Below are 19,782 nucleotides of genomic sequence, written 5' to 3'. Positions count from 1 at the left end.
CAAGAACATTTGAAGCAGTAAACTAAAACTAAGAATTGTGAAAAAAAACTAAAACTAAAACTAAGAAACTTCAGCTCATAGGCCATATATAGCATTAATGATAGATAATGATCCAACTTAAATACAGAGACAATTTGTAAAGGTCAAGAAAATTGCAAAGATATGAACCCCAAGAACGTAAACACAGCCATTGTTTACCACATTAGAGTTTTATGACATCACAATTAATTTACCAAATGTCAGAAATATATGACAAATACATAATCTCAAACACACATAAATACAATAAACAATGTGTTAAATCCTCAGTTGAAACTCAAGCTTACAATCTTACCACATCTACTAACTAACTTTAACAAGATTATCAAATTTATTCACCATCACTCTAACCTGATATGAGTCACACCATGTAAGACGAGGAAACAACGGTTCAACATCTGAAGAGGAAGGTGAAGCCACAGTACAAACGGCTGGAGCAGTCACACTAACACTCCAAGACGTACACTTCCTTGTTTATCATATTCACATCTTCTTCTTCCTCCTCCTCCTCCTCTTGGCTTTCTTCATCATTCCGATTCTGCTCCTGTAAACCCTCTGGAGAAGTACAAATTCTCTCCAACTCCATAAAAACTTGTCTCATATTTGGACGTTTCTTTCCTTTCCAGCTCAAACACTTCAACGCCAGATTTGCCACTGCCATTACTTGTTCCGGTTTGCAATCATCTTTTATCCGAGCATCCATAATATTAGAAAGTCTATTCTCCTTCATGGAGATTCTAAAATGATCTGCCAAGCTTACTATTTCTCTCGTGTTTTGCACCATTATGACAGGCTTGTCTCCAGTAATAAGTTCAGCTAGAATGACTCCAAAGCTATAAACATCTCGCTCTTTTCTGTATATTGGCTGGACCGGTAATACTCCGGATCCACATACCCAACTGTACCTGAAACAACCGTTGTCCAGTGAGTTTGATCTATGGTCACTGACCTTGATGTTCCAAAATCAGCCACCTTGGCTCGGTACTTCTCGTCTAGTAATATGTTTGATGACTTTATGTCTCTATGGTAGATTGGAGAACTTGCTGAAGAGTGAAGATAAGAGAGAGCTCCTGCGACGTCCACAGCAATGCGCAGACGCATTCCCCATACCATAGTGTAATCATCAGACTCTTCTTGGATATGCTGGAAGAGGTTTCCGTTGATGATGAACTCGTAAACCAGCATAGGAACTTCTGTCTCAAGACAACATCCCAAGAGTTTGACGATGTGTCTATGGTTGATCTGGGAGAGAATTACCACCTCGTTGATGAACTCTTGTAGCTTGTCTTCATCTATAACTTTGGATTTCTTGACTGCCACGGTTCTACCATCTAAGAGCATGCCTTTGTACACAGTGCCTTGACCTCCATGTCCAAGAACTCTGTTTTGGCTGAAATTTTCAGTGGCTTTCTCCAACTCTCTTGAGCTGAAGATTCTAGTCTTTTCGACATTGCCTTCTTTTGTGTTTAGTTCTTGTTGTAATAGTAGTCCTCCATTACGTTTGAAGAACTTTTTCTTCCTCTTTGTCACCCTTCTCTTTATTAGAAACTTTCTCAGCCACCAAACTCCACCAACTAGGACTAAGACACCAAAACCTGAGCCGACCCCTGCAGACCGCACAGTAATACTATAGGTTGATCAAACTTGCTTAACAAGGCTTTAAATTTTGCTACTGAAAAAAACTTACCTATGAGTATTGGTTTTTTCTTGTCACCAACGCAGTCATAGTCTCCTTGAGTATTCACACAAGTTTCTCCTTTTCGACATGGGGGGTACGATAGGGTTTGGCATTCATTAACATCTAGATTTCAAAGATCATGAAATGTTAAAATGTAGATAGCTAGAGATGATTGTAAACCTCAAAAGGTGGAGATAAGGAAGGAACATATACTGAGTTACTGACCTTGGCATCCGTCCCGGATATATGCGTTACCTGTGAAACCCTTTTTGCAACCACAGTGTACATAAGTAATCTCAGAAATGTTGCTTTGGTCACATAAACACTTCAATTGGGGTCCAATAGAGTTACTAGTATGACCATTATCTTTTATGTTGGCGCAGCGCAAAGAGCTCAGGAAAGAATGATTCTTCGTCTGGATTACCCATCTTAGAGTAAACGTAGCATATTTCTTACCAAATAACTGTCGTGGTTTTGTCGCATTGTACAAAGTGTAGACTTCATCTGTAATGAAGGCGACTCTACAATGTTCTTCTCTTGTTCTTGTTGTTGAATTTCCATCATTGCTTTCAATTCTGATACCAATAGCTTGTTGAGGGTCGTTAGGTAGACTAACCTGACAACATCCGTTACCATCGCATTCAGCTTCTTCTGGTCGGTTTACTGTACAACCCTCATAGGATCTATATGACAGTTTCTTGCTCGAGCACCCTGCTTTGTCGAGAAAAGGTATGTTGTTGCTAGGCTGGTCTTCGCTGGTATTACAAATCAACTCGCATCCCACCATGTTCGGCTTTATATGTGTCAGGGACACTTTGGCATTGCAAACAACGCTATGAGACTGTTTGTGTCGTCAATGAAAAAAGGGGTACCCCGTGAAGTTCATTATTGATTCTATGAACTCTTCTCCACCGGCCAGACATCCTGCAGATATTATGGGGGTTTTGACACGAACTAACCCATATGTTAAATAATGAACTATATCGCTTGATTGAGAACTAAGAAAAGTTTCTTCAGTGGGAAGAGATATATACACGACTTCTTTTCCTATAGCAGAGAGGAAAGGGATCTGCCTTCCTGAAGAAGTGGTATTAGGACATTGGATCTCGTAAGACTTCTCCAGGTAGCAACCTTTTCCGATTCCAAAAGGGTATAGGATCTCCACATCTCCACAGTGACTTTCACAAGAAGAAACGAGTCCTGCAAAGTACAGGATCAGCAAAAGTAGAAACTTCAAGAAAATTATGCAACTTGTATTCTCGTAGATCATGTTTCTTTACTCAAAGCAAATCTGAGTTTGTTCCTTCCTTGAGTAAGTGGAGACAGAGGATAAAGTTTTATCGAGTAATGGTCTTAAACAATTCCATATTGCTCCCAATTATATGGCGGAAAGCTTTTTACTTTTGGTTAATATATGGTGGGTGGAACTTTAAAGTAGTGATCATCTCTCTCTTTTTTTTTATTTATTAATTGAAGTATTCCTGCGCATGCAGGTTCTTGCAAAAGTCACATTCATATCATGAACTAGCAAAATACAAAAAAAAACATCCAACACCGTCCATAATTTTTAATCTATATAGATATATCATATAAGCCCAGCCCCAAAAACGTGTAACAATCATCGTTTATGACATTTTATTATCGTATATTTACCCACCAAAACAAGAATCAAGAGTGTCAGCTCAGCAGCTTTCATATATTAGCCACCTCATAGCATACATGGATGACTACTCGCATCCACAAACACACAGAGAGTTTCAATCTCTCTCTCTCTCTCTGTGAAGCACAAACACACAAAAAAAATCCTCTGCTCTTTAGCTCACTGAATCTTTCTCAGCTCGTCTGTCTCACTTGTCGCAGTTTCCTCCTTTATATTTGCCACTACTCGAGTCTCGAGCTGCTATTTACCACTTCACTGGTTTCAATGATGTCGAAGAGTCTCTGACCATAGAAACTAAAACTAAGATTTGACCCAAAAAAAAAGAAACTAAAACTAAGAAACTGAAGTGAACTAAAACTAAGAAACATCAGCTAATATCTTAAGCCGGGTTCTTAGTTTTTTTAGTTAAAAATTAAAAGACGGTTTGTTATATTCCGCTAAAAACCCGTCCTAAGAACCCCCATTAATCATGCTCTAACGTATAACAACCATTGTTTACCACATTAGAATCGTATACTTACACACCAAAATCCTATAACAACCATTGTTTACCACATTAGAATCGTATACTTACACACCAAAATCCTCTTTCTTGTAATCAGACAAGAATACAAATAGTAAGCAGCTTCAGGTATTAGCAGTTTGAAGAATAAACTTTTTACCTGAACGAGTAAATTTGTTGTCATCACAATTAATTTAACAACTGTCATACATAAATTACAAATACATAATCTCAAATACAAATAAATACAAAAAAAACGGTGTCCTAGAATCCTCACCGGAAACTCAAACATTCCTCAAATACTCTCTTAGAGCTGAAGATTTCTAGTCTTTTCAACATTGCCTGTTTACTTCTTGTTGCAATAGGAGTGGCCAGTGGCGGAGCTAGGTGAGGAGTGAGTATGATTATTATTTTTTTGCTAATTTTGTATATAATTTTACTGATGTCCCTGATGAAAATTTGAATTTGTAACTATATTACTAGTGTTTTAAAAAATATCCGCCAGTGGGAGTCGCCCCCCATCTCTTTATTAGAAACTTTCTCAGCCACCAAACTTCACCAACTAGGGCTAAGAATAATACAAAATTGCCTTTCTTCTAAATCACTGTGAAGTGTCAAGATTCCATTCCCTTTCGGAATCGGTAAGAATTGCTACCTGGAGAAAGGATACGATATCTAAGGTATTACAACCTTGGATTTCGTAAGACCTCTCCAAATAACCACTCATTCCGATTCAAAAGGGAATAGGGTCTTGACACCCCCACAATGATTTAGAGAAAGGCTTGAAGCAGCTTCACATGAAGAATAAAGCATCAGCGAAAATAGCAACTTCAAGAGAATCAAGAAGATAGATCAGTTTGTATTCTCGTAGCTCATGTTTCTTTACTCAAAGCAAATCTTAGTTCGTTCCTTAGCTAAGGTAGATGGTTAAATAAAGTGGAGATAGACAAAGTTTTTTGACGAATGGTTTAATTTCATATGGCCCCATCAATTATATGTCGGAAGGCTTTTTCTTCTATACGTACTTTTGCCCATGCAGATCCCTGCAAAAGTTACGTTCATGATTCATCATATATATTCAGTCCTGTATAAATTATAATATATTCATGAACTAGCAAAATACACAAAACATCTAAGAGCATGTCCATCAATAAGAACCCTTTATGGGCTCTAATCAATAAATTAGTAATAAATATAGTGATTTGAAAGGTTTAGAACTTTTGCTAATCTAATTTAATTTTTTTTTGTCCAATGGTAGAACCTTATTGAGGTTTTAAAAATTACTTCATATGTTACAATGTACAACAAGTATAGTAGAGACGGAAAAGCAGAGATAACAGAACGACACATACCATTGATCTGAGAGTGTTGGCCTAATAAAAGCATAATAGTGCCCTCCATGCACTCCTCCACTATGGACTAAGACACTGCATAGAATGAGCAAGCACATCAGATAACCCAAAAGAAAATTTAACTGTCCATATGTATTAAGGAAAACTAAGATACAGCAACCACTACCATTAGAAGGGAACCTAGCAGAAATAATTTGATACTCGAAGGAAACAGCCTAACGTGTTTATGAATAGTCCGGTTTGAATTACTATAACTCAAGTTAAGCCAAGACACAAAGGAAATATATACCTATGGAGTGTGTATAGATTACGAACACTCTTGTCAGCATCGGGGGATAAGTATTTTCCATTCTCTCTGTCGAGATCCAGTTGAAGAGGAAACTCATATCGATCGTTTATCTACAAATAAAGCTTCGTCATCACTCACAGACTGATATTAGTGCAGCAACATACAATGGTTACCCAAATAAGGACTTTAACAACTACACAACATATAAATAAAAAGAAAGAAGGCGGCCAACCTGCAAATCATGTCCTTCTGCCTGGTATTTGTCGTATCCTTCAAGTCGTTCAACTTCAACATACTTGTCAAAAGAAGCATATACATCTTTGCAGCCTTTAACATCAAGCTGGAGGTCTGCCAAAAGACAGATCACACGGCTGTAAAGTTAGTTTGATAAATAAGAGAAGCTTCTGATACAAAGTCAGAAGCTATATCTATACAAAATCAGAAGCTATCTCTATACAAACCACTGAACAAAATCTATACAAAATCTCGATTAAGCTATCTCTATACAAACCATTGAGCAAACCAGATGCTATCTCCTAACAAAATCAGAAAGGATTCGCTATACAAAGCATTGAACAAAACACACCATAGCTTTATCGATAAACCTCAAACCGAACGGGGGAAAATACTAACCTCAAACCCACCATAGCTTTATCTCTTATTACATTGATTTGGTTCCGTGTGTTCTTCCTCTCTCCCGGGTCTTTCGAAAGCTGCATATAAGCCCATCCCAAGTTTCCCTGGAAACACAAGTTCCCAATCAGCTTCAATAAAACCTCTAATAATCAAAACTAAACATCACTGAGATTTAACCGTACCAAGATCCTACATGTCTCCTTCTCCACCGTGACCTGAAACTTCTTCCCGTGAGATCTTGCCGTCTTCATCGGCTTCCCGTTGAACGGTTGAACGCTCATTCCCACCATCATTTCCAGAAACAATCATTCTCTTCGAGCCTTCTTCTCTTCTGATCTTCATTATAGCCTCATAAAGAGATTTTGCCTTACTCAGAAACTGATTTCGCACAAAGCACGGCCAAGGAGAGAAACTGATTTCGCACCTTTTTCAAGCCAATAAGAATCTGCCAGGTTAGGGGTTTTTACCACTTCTACTTTCTCTAGCACCGGTTCTTTCATATTTTTGCAGTTTTCATTTATTTTTTTTTACTGTGTTTTCCTTAGAACCTCTCCTAAACTCCCCAATGGAGCTGGTCTAACAAACCAGTTTTCCACAAAAAAAAAAAAAAATCATTTAACACGTCCATAAAGTTTAAATTATGTTAAATAAATTTAAGGTAAAACTATCATAGTTTACGACATTATTTACTCACCAAGAACCTATTCTCTTGTTGTATCAACTCAGACCAGAATCAAACTTATAAGCAGCTTTAGCAATTCACAGCATACCATTAGTGTCCATTACTATACAAAAAAATCAAATGTCAGCATAAATTGCAATTACATAATCTCAACTACAAGTCTACAAACATGTATAACTTCAAAAGGACACAGCAGACACACGCATAGGGAAAATAGGGGTGTGGGGAGGAGCTCTAGTTCCACCCGTAAAGCCACGTGATCCCCATCCCAACTTTAATGGGCTTTCAAATCTAATTACCGACAAAAATAATTGAATAGACACACCCAGTGGGACTCGAACCCATAATCGCTTGATTAGAAGTCAAGCGCAGCGCCTTATCCATTAGGCCATGGGTGCTTGTTGTTCCCGTTATCGACCTCTATATAAAATTTATACACAACTTGGATAATGAAGTTCGTTAATTTGTAATATCATTTATTAATCAATCGTATGTTCGTTCGTATAGTCTTTTAGCTTTCATATATAATGGCGAGATCTTTCCCTTCCCGCCTAAACTTGGATCTCGGCAATAAGCTAAAGAGATTGGTCTCAGAACAACTCCACGACGAAGCGTTGAGACTCTACAAGCAAAAGATTCATCCTTTAGGCACTGATGGCTTCACATCGATTCTTCCTTCCGTCATCAAAGCTTGCTCTTTTCAGCAAGAGCCTTTCTTAATCAACGAACAGCTTCATTGCCTTTGTCTCAAGTCAGGCGCTGATCGTGACACCGTTGTCTCCAATTCCCTCGTCTCTATGTACGTTAAATTATCTAACACATTCTCTGCTCGCAACGTGTTCGATGAAATGCTTGAAAGAGATACCGTTAGCTATTGCTCTATTGTTAATTGTTATTGCCAGGATGGGTTGTTGTGTGAAGCGGTGAAGTTGGTAAATGAGATGTATTTTGATGGATTTGTTCCGAAGTCTGAGCTAGTTGCGTCTCTATTAGCTCTCTGCACTCGTGTGGGAAGGAGTAGTAAGGTAGCGAGAATGCTTCATGCTCTTTTTCTTGTTAATGAGAGGATGCAGGGGTCTGTTCTCTTGTCAACGGCGTTGGTTGATATGTACTTGAAGTTTGATGATCCTGCAAGGGCTTTTCATGTGTTTGATCAAATGGAGGTGAAGAATGAGGTTTCATGGACCGCTATGATCTCTGGTTGCGTTGCGAATTGTAACTACGAGATGGGCGTTGGTTTGTTTCTAGCAATGCAGAGAGAAAACTTGAGGCCTAATCGTGTAACGCTGATGTCTATTCTACCTGCGTGTGGAGCATTGGGTTCTGGATTAAGGCTGGTTAAGGAGATTCATGGATTTTCGTTTCGTAGCGGATTTGGTTCTGATGATCGGTTAACATCTGCTCTTGTGACCATGTACTGCAGATGTGGTAATGTACGTCTCGCTAGGTTAGTATTCGAAGAATCAAAAGTTAGAGATGTTGTAATGTGGAGTTCAATGATTGGTGGCTATGCAGAAGGTGGAGACTGCTCTAAAGCTATGAATCTGTTAAGTCAAATGAGAGAAGAAGGAACTGAACCCAACTCGGTTACTCTGTTGGCCGTTGTCTCAGCTTGCAAACATTCAGCATCATTGAGTTTTTCATCTAGAATCCATTCTTACATCCTGAAACGTGGCTTCATCTCGAGTATCTTATTGGGAAACGCCCTCATAGATATGTATGCGAAGTGTGGGAGTCTTCTTGCTGCGCGTAAAGTGTTTTATCAACTTAATGAGAAAGATGTTGTGTCATGGAGCTCAATGATAAATGCATACGGTCTTCATGGGTATGGTTCAGAAGCTTTAGAGATCTTTCAAGAGATGATTAAGAGTGGAGAGAAACCAGATGCAATGGCTTTTCTTGCAGTTTTATCGGCTTGTAACCATGCTGGTCTGGTAGAAGAAGCTCAAACGATATTCACGGAAGCTGAAAAGATTAACCGAATGACACTCACAGTGGAGCACTATGCTTGCTATATCAATCTTCTTGGCAGGTCTGGGAAGATCGACGATGCTGTTCAGGCTGTTAAAAATATGCCCATGAAACCAAGCGCAAGAATATGGAATTCTCTGCTATCTGCTTGCGAGATTCATGACAGGCGTGATGTTGCACATGAGATCATTGCAAGTGAGTTAATGATATCTGAGCCTGACAATCCAGCAAATTACGTGTTGCTCAGCAAGATTCACGCAGAATCTGGTAATTGCTATGGTGCAGAAGAAGTGAGGAGAGTTATGCAGAGGCGAGGACTGAAGAAAAGCTACGGATTCAGTAAAGTTGAATCCTGAATTACAGACTGTAGATAACCAAGGAAAATCTCGGCGTTCTATATGAAGATTTTGTCTGAGCACTGTTCTCTCTCTGGAGTTCAAAAGTAGCATCACTGATGCACTCTCTCGAAGAATGTTCCAACAATTGAAGTCCTTGTGAGTGTTTGAGAAGATACATCATGTGGAAGGTTTTTTTGGAACCTGAGCTACTTCTTGTATTCGCCTCCTGACAACATCAGAAAGAAGTATCCAAACTGCATCATTTTATTTGGAAAAAAGAAACACTTTTGTGAGCAGAGCTTCCTTTGCCTTGGGTTTCATGCAAACACTCTTCTCTCCAAGCCAACTCACAGTGTCACAAACTGCCGATAACCATTTGTGTGGATAAGATCTTCATGTTGAAGACGTTACAAGAGTGTAACAAAGCTGCTAGACTTTTGTCACTCCTTAACACTGATATTTGGAGATGCTAGTCAAATATTTTCTTTTTTTATTGAAAATTTTAGCCAAATAAAAAATATTTCCTATGTAAATATTTGAAAAAAAAAGAAGCAATCTTTATGGATAACAGTTATTGTACAGGAAGAAGATAACAAGAAAAGAGCGTGGCTCTATCTATCTTCCATCTTCATCTAGGTATTGTAAAGCTACTGACATTTTACAAAGAAACCTGGTTTGTCTAGGTTTCTTTGAAGACTCTGTTTTGCTGCCTTAAACTACAGTACAAACAATGTTGGGTTTGATTCATGTCCTTGATGAGCTCGTCATTGGTCTTACACCACTGCTTATCATTCACTAGCCAAAACTCTGTTCCTGAATCATCCTCTCTCGGTTACAGTCCTTGTCACTCGATTTCATTGCGGGGTAAGAGAAGGAAAGTCACACGGGTAATAAAAGAGGAGAAGAAGCTGGTGGCAGAGGTTTTTCTTTGATGATGATTTGGTTTGAGGGATGACGACATCGTTGAGGAGACAGCTGAGTTTGAAAAGGATGATGAGATGTCCGATGAAGAGAAATTCGAGGCTTGGAAGACACGAGCAGAGGCCATTGTGGAGCTAGGGGAAGGTCAGGAGGAGATTGGTGACAATGCTTATGATGGTGATGTGAGCAAGAAATGGGAGGATTGGATTGTGGATTCAGATGATAGTTTACTTGAGTCCTGGAGCCGAGGAGGTGAGGGAAGTGACGACAGATCAGAACTTGATGAGTTGATTGTTCCAGAAAGAGGGTTGGTTAAAATGGTGAGGGATACGGTTTTAGGAGTAGAGGAGGACGATGATATTCCATAAGAAGTTCGTGTTTTTCGTTATGCATCTTCAAAATCTGTGAGTTATGAGATCATTTCACTATGCAGCTTAGCTTGTTACTATGTTGTTGAGTATAATGTTCTTCCATAAGACTGATCAATGCTCATTGTAACTCTGCAGGCTAAATTTTTGGCGGTATCGACCCTCATACCATGGGCATTGGACATTTTAGCCCATGATTATGTACTCATGCCCTTTTTAGACAGGTCCTTCATTTACTACTGTTTAAGTTTCTCATACTATGTCTCTGTTTACATTGTTTAGTTCCTAGTTTGATTATTCAGTCTGTGCTTTTTACTTACAGATATGTAAAGACTACCACTTGCTTCGCAGACACTTGATGTGAGACGTAGTCAGAAGCTAGAAATGGTAAAGGAACTGAATAGAGAGAAAGCTAGGTACCATCTTGAAGTCGAAATTGGCAAATCTCCGCTTCTCTCTGATGATGATTTATGGTGGGAGTTGCGGGGGTAAAGCGTAAGACACAACGCCACAGCTTTTGATTTGCTTGATGTCATCTTGTTTCCACGCATAGACTCACACTGTGTGTTTTTTGTTCCTACCTTTGGTTTCTTAAACAGCTTAGAGCTGCGAGAAGAGTGGAGATTAGAGAACCGGAAAGCATTTGCCAACATATGGTCTGGTATGGTGTTTGGAATCTCGTTGTTTGCTCTTTTGTACGCCAATCAGGGTTAGAGTAAGTTCAAAATTTCACCAACCTACAATGATATTTTAAGTTTCATTTCAAACTACTACTAGCTGTTAAGCCTATTTTGTTAACATGATAATCCTTTTTCCGGTAGCCTTGTTGAAATTTACAGGATATAAAATCATAAACAACATTTCAGACACTGGAAAAGCCTTTCTGATCATCCTTATCACCGACATTTTCTTGGGGTAAATGTAACAATTAACTGAATGTAAAAACCAAGATGTTACAGTTTCAGTAACTTATAGTAGTGTGCAGAGAAAGGTATTCAACTTGATGCGTCTTCTTGTAGGTACCATTCTGAATCTGGATAGGGAGGCATTGTTAGAGATTATAATGGAGCATTATGGTCTCGAAGTTGAGAAATATACGATAACCATTTTTATCTGCCTCGTTCCCGTTGTTATGGACGCTTGTGTTAAGCTCTGGGTCATCTTCTCTTCTCATCTTTTGGCACCTTTGTTTCTTCTTCTTTGCTCATTATCTCTTTCTGCATTTTGAAACTTTCTTTTCGCTCTTGTGGAGCTGTTTAAATTCCTTCCAAGATTGTCTCCGAGAGTTTCCAACATATTTCAAGAGATGAAACGTCATTAAGTACTATCCACTATCCACCATTAAAACCCTCCACTGGAGTTTTGTGTTTCTACCACACAAACCATTCTTCAGGTTTATTTATTTTCATATAGACACATAAGATAAACATAGGCTATTTTTGTCATGTCCACAGTAAGCAAACCTACAAAAGAGGCCCTTAGGGCTTTTGGGTTTATGCATACTTGTGAAGTAATCTTCAATATGGTAGGGTATGTTATGTTTTTCTTGGCTTTTGATTTTCTTGGGTGGTCGAGTTGATGATTATGATATTTTTTGGGGGGGCAAACGATGATCAAGATTCAAGAGCTCAAACTTCCACACAAAACTCATGCCTTTGTTGACTCAAGACACTATTCTCTCTTTTGGACCAAGCACAATGTTTTAAAAGCTGAACATGCAATTGTATAAGGTTTTGATTGACAAAAAAAAACTAAAACAGTGTTTTTTTTTTTTTTTTTGAAACTAAAACAGTGTATTTTGTCTTAATGGTATTACAAATAAAAAAGGTGGTCGAGGTCACAGCTCCCAGGTGGCTAACAAAGTATCCAGATCAAAATCTATTGTGTATTTTGTTAGAAATATCATCAAAATATAGTTACAAACAAAACAAAGATTTACATCATTTTAGACGAACTCGTGTAAATATGCTATATAGATCGTACAGTACATGATATGCAATGATTAAATGTACTACTACACTAGCTAGCATTTACTTTTTCACTTGGTTAGGTTAGCATATTCATCAGTACTATACTAGACTTCTTAAAGCAGATCAGGTAGATTCATTCGCAGTAAATAGTTATATCTGTGACGACCAGTCTGCAAGTGCTGTTTATTGACAACCTGTAATTTTCTCATTAATATGGCGGGTTTCAAGGGCCATTGCCCAGTTAAACGTTAGAGTTCATCATTTATTTAATTGTGTTTTTCACCATTTGCTATAGTAATTTCTATGGTCAAAATCTGAAGCTGACAAATTCCAAAGCACACAGATTAGTGTCAGAAATTAAAAGCAGAGTTGTCCAAACGAGAAATGTTTCCTTTGTTTTTTTATTGTACTAATGAGACAAGAAATTGTAAAGTGAAATCGAGACAAAAAGATAAATAAACAGTACAACTAGTAGTACTTAAAGATGATAATTTAGGAAGATGGGAGGGGGCAAGGAGAAGAAAAAAATTGAGGGGGAATGTCTGAGTCTCTGACAGCAATTATACTGAAGGCCATCACTTGCAGCCTTTGACCAAATCCTAGCCCTTGCATTCTTGTGTAATTCCAATTTCAATTTCAAGACGCAAGACATGTGTATCTATATTATTAAAACTCAAGTATAAAATTGGAGTGTTTGGAAACTTAAATAGGACTATTAAAAAAATTTGGAGTGTTTGGAAACATGGATTGTAGTCTTTTAAAAAAAAACTAGATCTTGATCCGTGCGTCCGCACGGAGTATTTACTTTTGTAAACGTTTAAAATTAAATACATACATTCTTGGACTAATTAAATTAGAAGAGACTAATTAATTAAATATAACTGAGTTATTTTTATTATTCTAAAAATTTAAACGATTTTTATTAATTTAATTTTCAATAAACCAATAAATTAATCTGATAACTTAATCTATTTTATAGTTTTTTTATGGATTGCAAAATTGAATTTTTTATTTTGATTTATATTAAATGAAGGATTGCATATCTTCTAAATTTATTAGGTAGCTAAATATTAGGCAATTTCGTAACAATTTTTATAGAAATTGCTATTTATAAGGTCAATGGCAATGGATAGTAATTATTGAGGAAAACTTAGGGTTAAGATTTATTTGTACTTCAGTTTTAATAGTTTAGATTAATTTTGTTTGGAAACAAGAATAGTAGTATTAAGAAAAAAAATAATGGACTTATGTTATTAAGAAAAATTAAAAGTACATCATATTATAAGAAACTATCTATCTGAGCCAGTTTTAAAATATACGAAAATGGCTCAATCTAGTTGCCTAAAACTTTTATTTTCCAAACTAACCATAAAACAAAATTTAAACTTTATATACATATTTCAAATCAAAATAATAATTCAAAGTTGATTTATATCAAAAAATTGATTAAAATATATATATATATATATTCAAAAATGGATTTTTACTAAACTATTTTTCAATAACCATTATACAAAAATGTTGTCAATATATATAAGAAAAATAAAACACAGAGCTCAATTTGAAATACCAACTCAAATTATGGTTTTTATATTTCATATTAAGTTTTAAAAATATAATATATGTAATTATTTATATGATGATACGTATAAAATACTATTAATTATATGATTACTTATATGATGGTACGTATAAAATACGATTAATTATATGATGACAATATACGATATATAATAATGACTAGGGATGGGCTTTCGGGTACCCACACAGGTTTGGTTCTGATCGGTTTGCGTTTCGTATATTTTGGGGTCAAAGATTTCAGCCCTATTAGGATGTTTCTAAATTTTGGTTTGAGTTCAATTCGGATCTTTGCGGGTTTGGTTCGGGTTTTGATAATCTATTTAAATTATTTTTATAGTTTTAAATCATTATATATTTTAAATTTCTCAAAATCTAAAAATAAAATAATATATTACCTATAAATTTGAATAACATATGTCAGAATACCTAAGCTTAACATATCAATTGGCTTGATTTAAAATTTTGGACACAGAATCAATAATTATTTTAAGTATTTTTGGTGATTTGAGTATACTTTAACTATTTCAGATATTTACTTTTGACTATCTATATATATTTTCAAGTATTTAAACTAATTTAAAAGTATCATTCTTGATGTTTTATATACGTTAAATCTAAAAATAATTAATATATATATAAGTATATAAATCTATTTTTAGATAATTCGGGTACCCGAATACTTCGGTTTGGATCAGATTCGGTTCTCTAAATAACAAAATTTTGAATAACTCTGAATATTTAATCAATTTATGTTCGAGTTTGGTACTATATTTTTGGATCGGTATCGGTATCGGTTCTGTTCCTCAGATTCATTTTGCCAAACATTAATAATTACATGAAAAACAAATATCAACATATTTTTCAAAATATAAATCCGCGCAGGTGCGCGGATCAAAGTCTAGTATTTGTTTAAAACCCAAGCGAGAAAACAAAAGAAAGAGATCATTGTAAAGGGTAAAATCCCTGTTTTAAAAATCGGCCGCCTAGCCGTCTGGTCGGCAGCCTAACCGCCTAGCCGTTTGGGCGGCTGCCTACGCGTCATTTTTCTACGCCGATTTATGCCAAATCGATTAAAAAAATTGGATATTCGATTTTCTCCGTCTAGACCGTCTAAATGGCCGCCTAGCCGCTTAGACGGCCGCCTAACCGCCTAGGCAACCGTCTAATCTATTTTTTTTTTAATAATATTTTTATTTATTTATTTGATCTAAAATTTTATAAATATCATTTATATTCATAATTTTGATGAAAAATACACTATATTAAGTTTATATATTCTATTTGTGTGTTTTATACAATTTTAAACATGGAAATGTATTAATGTTATACACAATTAAAGATTAACATGTTTTATAACATAGTAAACAGTCTAAAAATTTTACCCCGCATAATTTCCGATTAATCTCCGATTTTTTCTTTAGGCGCTAGGCTCAACCCGACCGTCCGACTAGCGCCTAACGCGTTCCGGAAGAGGGGGTAAAATATAACCTCAAGACACAAATGACATAAATTAAACATGACTAATTATGTTAGTACTAAGTCCAATGTATTTGACTAAAATTTTAGTACTAACTGAAACGTGGAAATAGAAATCATCAGATGATATCATTAGAGATACAGGTTGCAGTTGTTATGATATTCCTTCTCTCTTTTTTTTTCTGTAAAAATAAATGAAATGAAAGTATAGATGAGAACATTCGCATGAAAATTTAACTCTCTTTTTTTTTACCAATGAACATTCAACTTAGTATCAAGTCCATTGTATTTTTTCAAAACTAACTAAAACGTGGAAAATGGATATCATCAGATGATACCATTAGAGATACAGGTTGCATTAATTATGATAATAATTCTCTTTCTGTATTAAAAAAATCAAATCAAGTATAGATGAGAAAACTAAACATTTTTATATTTTAATCATATTTATAAAAGTAAATGTGTTTTTAATATATTCGTTTGGCTTACTTAACATCACACAATAAATCTCTCTTTTTTGACCAATCATTCAGCTTGTACCTAAACAAAAGTTTTAAAAGCTTACACAAAATTTTAGTTACATAAAATAGGATTTCTTTTTAACTAAAAGAAGGTTTATACTAGGCCACCAGAATTATCAAACTATGCACGAGTTTCAAAACTGTGTCTAATAACTTTTTAATGAATATCTCATAGACTAATTTGTTAAATCCTAAGATCAATGCATAATAAACATTTTTATCATATACTACTATTAATTATTCTAACAAACCCCCTTTATAAAAACGAAGAGGTGTATAAATAAGAAGTTGGTTTCATCCCCATATTAAACAGCTAATCTTCTTATTTCACCCGCCAAGATCGGATCCAATCCTCTCCTCCCCCACCTTCTCTCCATTTTCTTGCCTCTACTAAAAAAAAAAAAACAAAACAAACAAACAAAACAATTTTTTAATTCTTTTCTTAGACAGAGCCAAAGACCGAGAGAGAGAAAGAGATTCTGGGGTTTGTGTTTTCTTCCTCTCTTCATTGAAAGTTCTCATCTTCTCCTCTGATTCCTTGTGGGTTTTTGATCAAATGGGTAATGTGACATCAAACGTGGCGGCAAAGTTTGCCTTCTTCCCTCCAGAGCCTCCAACGTACCGTGTAACGGACGACGAAGAGACAGGGAAGCTGGTCTTGTCCGGAGTCTCGCAAGACAAGAACATGGAAGTCCATCAGCTCACCACAAAGTCTGGTAACAAAGTCGTTGCCACGTTCTGGAGACACCCTTTTGCGAGATTCACGCTTCTCTATTCTCATGGCAACGCAGCTGATCTTGGTCAAATGGTTGAGCTCTTCATTGAGCTCCGTGCTCATCTCCGCGTCAACATCATGAGGTAATATAACACACATCACAAATCTCAAAACTCTTTTAAGTGTTCTTCTTGTTAGGTTCTTACATTCTCTTTTGGTGTTTGAAACAGTTATGATTATTCAGGATATGGAGCTTCAACAGGAAAGGTAAAACCAATGTTCTAAAAATTAGTCTAGGTATACGCTAGCCCCGAAACCGATTTAAGCAACTCAAATCGGTTTAAACTGTTTTAAATTGGTTAAAAATTGGTCTAAAAATCTATCTAAATTCGTTTTAAATTGAGTAATAATGTAGTATAAATCCACAAATTTGTTTAGTTTATTCTTTTGTATATGTAATTTTTATAGTTAATCAAAATATTTTTTTAATTAACTCAAAAACTAAGATAATATGATTTAGATATGCTTGTTTGTTTTTCCGACATGAGTTATGGTTCTTTGCTGGTGTAGCCGTCTGAATTCAACACATACTATGACATAGAGGCAGTGTACAACTGCTTGAGAAGCGATTATGGGATCAAGCAAGAGGAGATTATTCTGTACGGACAGTCTGTAGGAAGCGGGCCAACGTTGCACATGGCTTCAAGGTTGAAGAGGCTGAGAGGAGTTGTTCTCCACAGCGCCATTCTCTCTGGCATTAGAGTCTTGTATCCTGTCAAAATGACTCTCTGGTTCGATATCTTCAAGGTAAATATAAAACACACAAAGGATGTGTCTCTTTGGAGTCTGTCTGTCTCATCTCTTTGTTTGAATGTCTTAATACTGCAGAACATAGACAAGATTCGCCATGTCAACTCCCAAGTTCTTGTCATACATGTACGTAAGAGCTAACATGTCTTCATTTCATTCTGTTGATACATGCTGATTGGTTTTGTGATTGACTTGCAGGGCACAAAGGATGAGATTGTGGATTTTTCGCACGGGAAGCGATTGTGGGAGCTGGCTAAGGAGAAGTATGATCCGTTGTGGGTGAAAGGAGGAGGTCATTGCAACCTGGAGACTTACCCCGAGTACATCAAGCACCTGCGCAAGTACATAAACGCAATGGAGAAGCTCTCTCTAACCAATCCACCGCCTAAAGAGCTAACTAATGAGCCTAGTATCACCGAGACTAAGCACAACCGGTGCTTGAGATTTAGGAAAAGGTAGGTTTGGTTTCTGGAGGTTGGTTAGTAGCAGAGAAGCAGAAGACCATTCAAGGAAATGCTTGTGCAGAGTCATTTCCTCAAGAGTGATCCAAACCAAAGCAAACACAGAGAGTCACAAAGACTGTCGCAAGGGAGATCATCTAGAGAGGTGTGTGTTACTACCGTAAAATGTAGCCCTGTCCTTAGGTACTTGCGCAATGTTAAATCTTCTGTAAAATGAAATGTAATGTAGCACCAAGTTTGGGGTTTTCATCAAACATTATTACTTGTAGGAGAAGCTAACAGAAAAAAGATGTACTCAGCATTTTCCTGAAGCTATCCAGTGTTCCTTAGCGAGTCAAACAAGTACAGTCATAAGTTACTTAACTAGCAAGAAAGCGGTAGTGAAATGGACAATTTGTATATATAATGAAGAAAAGTCAATACAATGGCCAAGCCTTCCTTTTAGCTATATATTCAGATCCAAAGGCAAATCAATAAACTACATATATGGAAAAACGTGGGAAGTGAAATCAGTTTTTATTCACCTTCCCAGCCTGATTGACGAGCTCTCTTCTCCCACAAAGAAGTGATCTTCCACTCCTTGATCAACAAAGCTTCAGCTCTCTCCCTAGCTGACTCACAGATCTCAGTAGCCGCATTGCATTTCTCAGCTTCCTTTTGATACTGAGACGCAGCTCTTTTAGCTTCTCCAAGGGTAACATTCATATGACGGCTATGCTCATCTGCAACTGCTTCTCGAAGCTTAAGCTCCTCGGTCAGAAGGTCCACAAACTGCTTCTCCATTTCCTGTTTGAGCTCTAAATCATCACCTCCACAATCTGTTCAAACCACAAGTCAGACAAGGAAACATCTTCACCGGAGCCATAACTATAAAGAACAGAACCAAGATCTAACCTGTACCTGAGAGATTTGCAAGGCCTGCAAAATGAAAAAAAACAAAAAGATCAAATCTGAAAGGAGACAACTTTATTGAAAGATCCAATATTTAAACCATCAGATGCTTCAAGAACAAGATCCAAAAAAGGAAGTAACTTTCACAAGAAGCTGTGAACACAAACTTAGCCAACGGAAGATCTAGAGAGAGAGAGAGAGAGAGAGGAAATGTTATTATACCAGGAGCAATCCCGAGGAGAGAGACAGGAGGTGGGCAATCACAGACGCAAGGAGGACACATAGAGTTTCTACGAGTGGATGATCCAACGAAACCTTTGTTGAATTTCCAATAAAGCGCAGGTCCACACACTAGTAGAGCAGATACCACCGCGAAGATCACAAGACATCTCATGCAATCTCCGGACCGACGCGCCATTACAAAACAAACACCAAAAACAAGCTCAATCTAACGAATCAGACAGTGAATAGTGTGGAAAGACTAGTGTCAGCGAACACACAGCTGATCATAAGTGTTAAACGACATCGTTTTAATGAGTCCGGTTCAGATGTCGGTGGTGTATTTCTAACGGTATCGCCACTGCAACAGTTCTTTTTAGTAATTTACAGTTTCATCTTTTGAATTCTATGATCTTATTACTGAAAAGGAGCTATACTTTTATTTGTTAATACTAATTTATGGTTTTTACATCTTTGAATTTGACAATTTTCGCACATGGCACTTTACTTTCATTTGATTCAGAAAGTACCCCTTACTGTAGCTTCTGTTCTGTATCGAAATCCAGATTCAAAGTAGGAGCCGTTTTCAGCTCTTTGGAACTCATAACATCACCTCATCACAGTTACAAGACAATCCAGACAATGTTCCAATGGAGTTTTGGTCCTTTCAAAGTAACTAATACTCAGTGATCCATTTTTTCT

General features: G+C 36.7%; 2 protein-coding genes and 3 pseudogenes across 3 annotated transcripts; 3 read left to right on the top strand and 2 right to left on the bottom strand.

Moving 5' to 3' along the window:
- Positions 1-207: 207 nt before the first annotated feature.
- On the bottom strand, positions 208-5,743 carry LOC106408530 (annotated as a pseudogene).
- Positions 5,744-6,338: 595 nt separating this feature from the next.
- LOC125590149 lies at positions 6,339-9,712 on the top strand (annotated as a pseudogene).
- Positions 9,713-9,893: 181 nt separating this feature from the next.
- LOC106407565 lies at positions 9,894-12,823 on the top strand (annotated as a pseudogene).
- A 3,167-nt stretch (positions 12,824-15,990) lies between these two features.
- On the top strand, positions 15,991-18,303 carry LOC106407248 (alpha/beta hydrolase domain-containing protein 17B). The gene is made up of 5 exons (XM_013848082.3): positions 15,991-16,842; positions 16,930-16,966; positions 17,270-17,506; positions 17,588-17,635; positions 17,708-18,303. Exons 1-5 carry the CDS (start codon positions 16,541-16,543, stop codon positions 17,966-17,968), a joined length of 885 nt encoding a protein of 294 aa, XP_013703536.1. The 5' UTR covers positions 15,991-16,540; the 3' UTR covers positions 17,969-18,303.
- A 45-nt stretch (positions 18,304-18,348) lies between these two features.
- BNAC07G43060D lies at positions 18,349-19,507 on the bottom strand. Of its 2 annotated transcripts, none has more exons than XM_013848083.3 (3): positions 19,084-19,507; positions 18,865-18,888; positions 18,349-18,788 (listed from the first exon to the last, which is right to left on the bottom strand). In XM_013848083.3, exons 1-3 carry the CDS (start codon positions 19,277-19,279, stop codon positions 18,487-18,489), a joined length of 522 nt encoding a protein of 173 aa, XP_013703537.1. In that variant the 5' UTR covers positions 19,280-19,507; the 3' UTR covers positions 18,349-18,486. The 2 variants fall into 2 exon arrangements, with proteins under 2 accessions (XP_013703537.1, XP_013703538.1); XM_013848084.3 differs by having other exon boundaries at positions 18,871-18,888.
- Between the last annotated feature and the right edge of the window lie 275 nt (positions 19,508-19,782).

This window comes from Brassica napus, chromosome C7 (assembly GCF_020379485.1).
Source record: "Brassica napus cultivar Da-Ae chromosome C7, Da-Ae, whole genome shotgun sequence".
NCBI lineage: Eukaryota > Viridiplantae > Streptophyta > Magnoliopsida > Brassicales > Brassicaceae > Brassica > Brassica napus.
The sequence above is the reverse complement of the archived record's forward strand: the minus strand, read 5'-3'. Positions and strand labels throughout refer to the sequence as shown.

Bases quoted from the DNA above. Each gene is read 5' to 3' on its own strand.
- LOC106407248 (XM_013848082.3), top strand. From the start codon at position 16,541: ATGGGTAATGTGACATCAAACGTGGCGGCAAAGTTTGCCTTCTTCCCT. The intron at 16,843-16,929 runs GTAATATAACAC...TGTTTGAAACAG, and splicing joins CTCCGCGTCAACATCATGAG to TTATGATTATTCAGGATATG. The intron at 17,636-17,707 runs GTACGTAAGAGC...ATTGACTTGCAG, and splicing joins CCCAAGTTCTTGTCATACAT to GGCACAAAGGATGAGATTGT.
- BNAC07G43060D (XM_013848083.3), bottom strand. From the start codon at position 19,279: ATGGCGCGTCGGTCCGGAGATTGCATGAGATGTCTTGTGATCTTCGCG. The intron at 18,889-19,083 runs GTATAATAACAT...TTCATTTTGCAG, and splicing joins TCTCCTCGGGATTGCTCCTG to GCCTTGCAAATCTCTCAGGT. The intron at 18,789-18,864 runs GTTAGATCTTGG...TGGTTTGAACAG, and splicing joins TGCAAATCTCTCAGGTACAG to ATTGTGGAGGTGATGATTTA.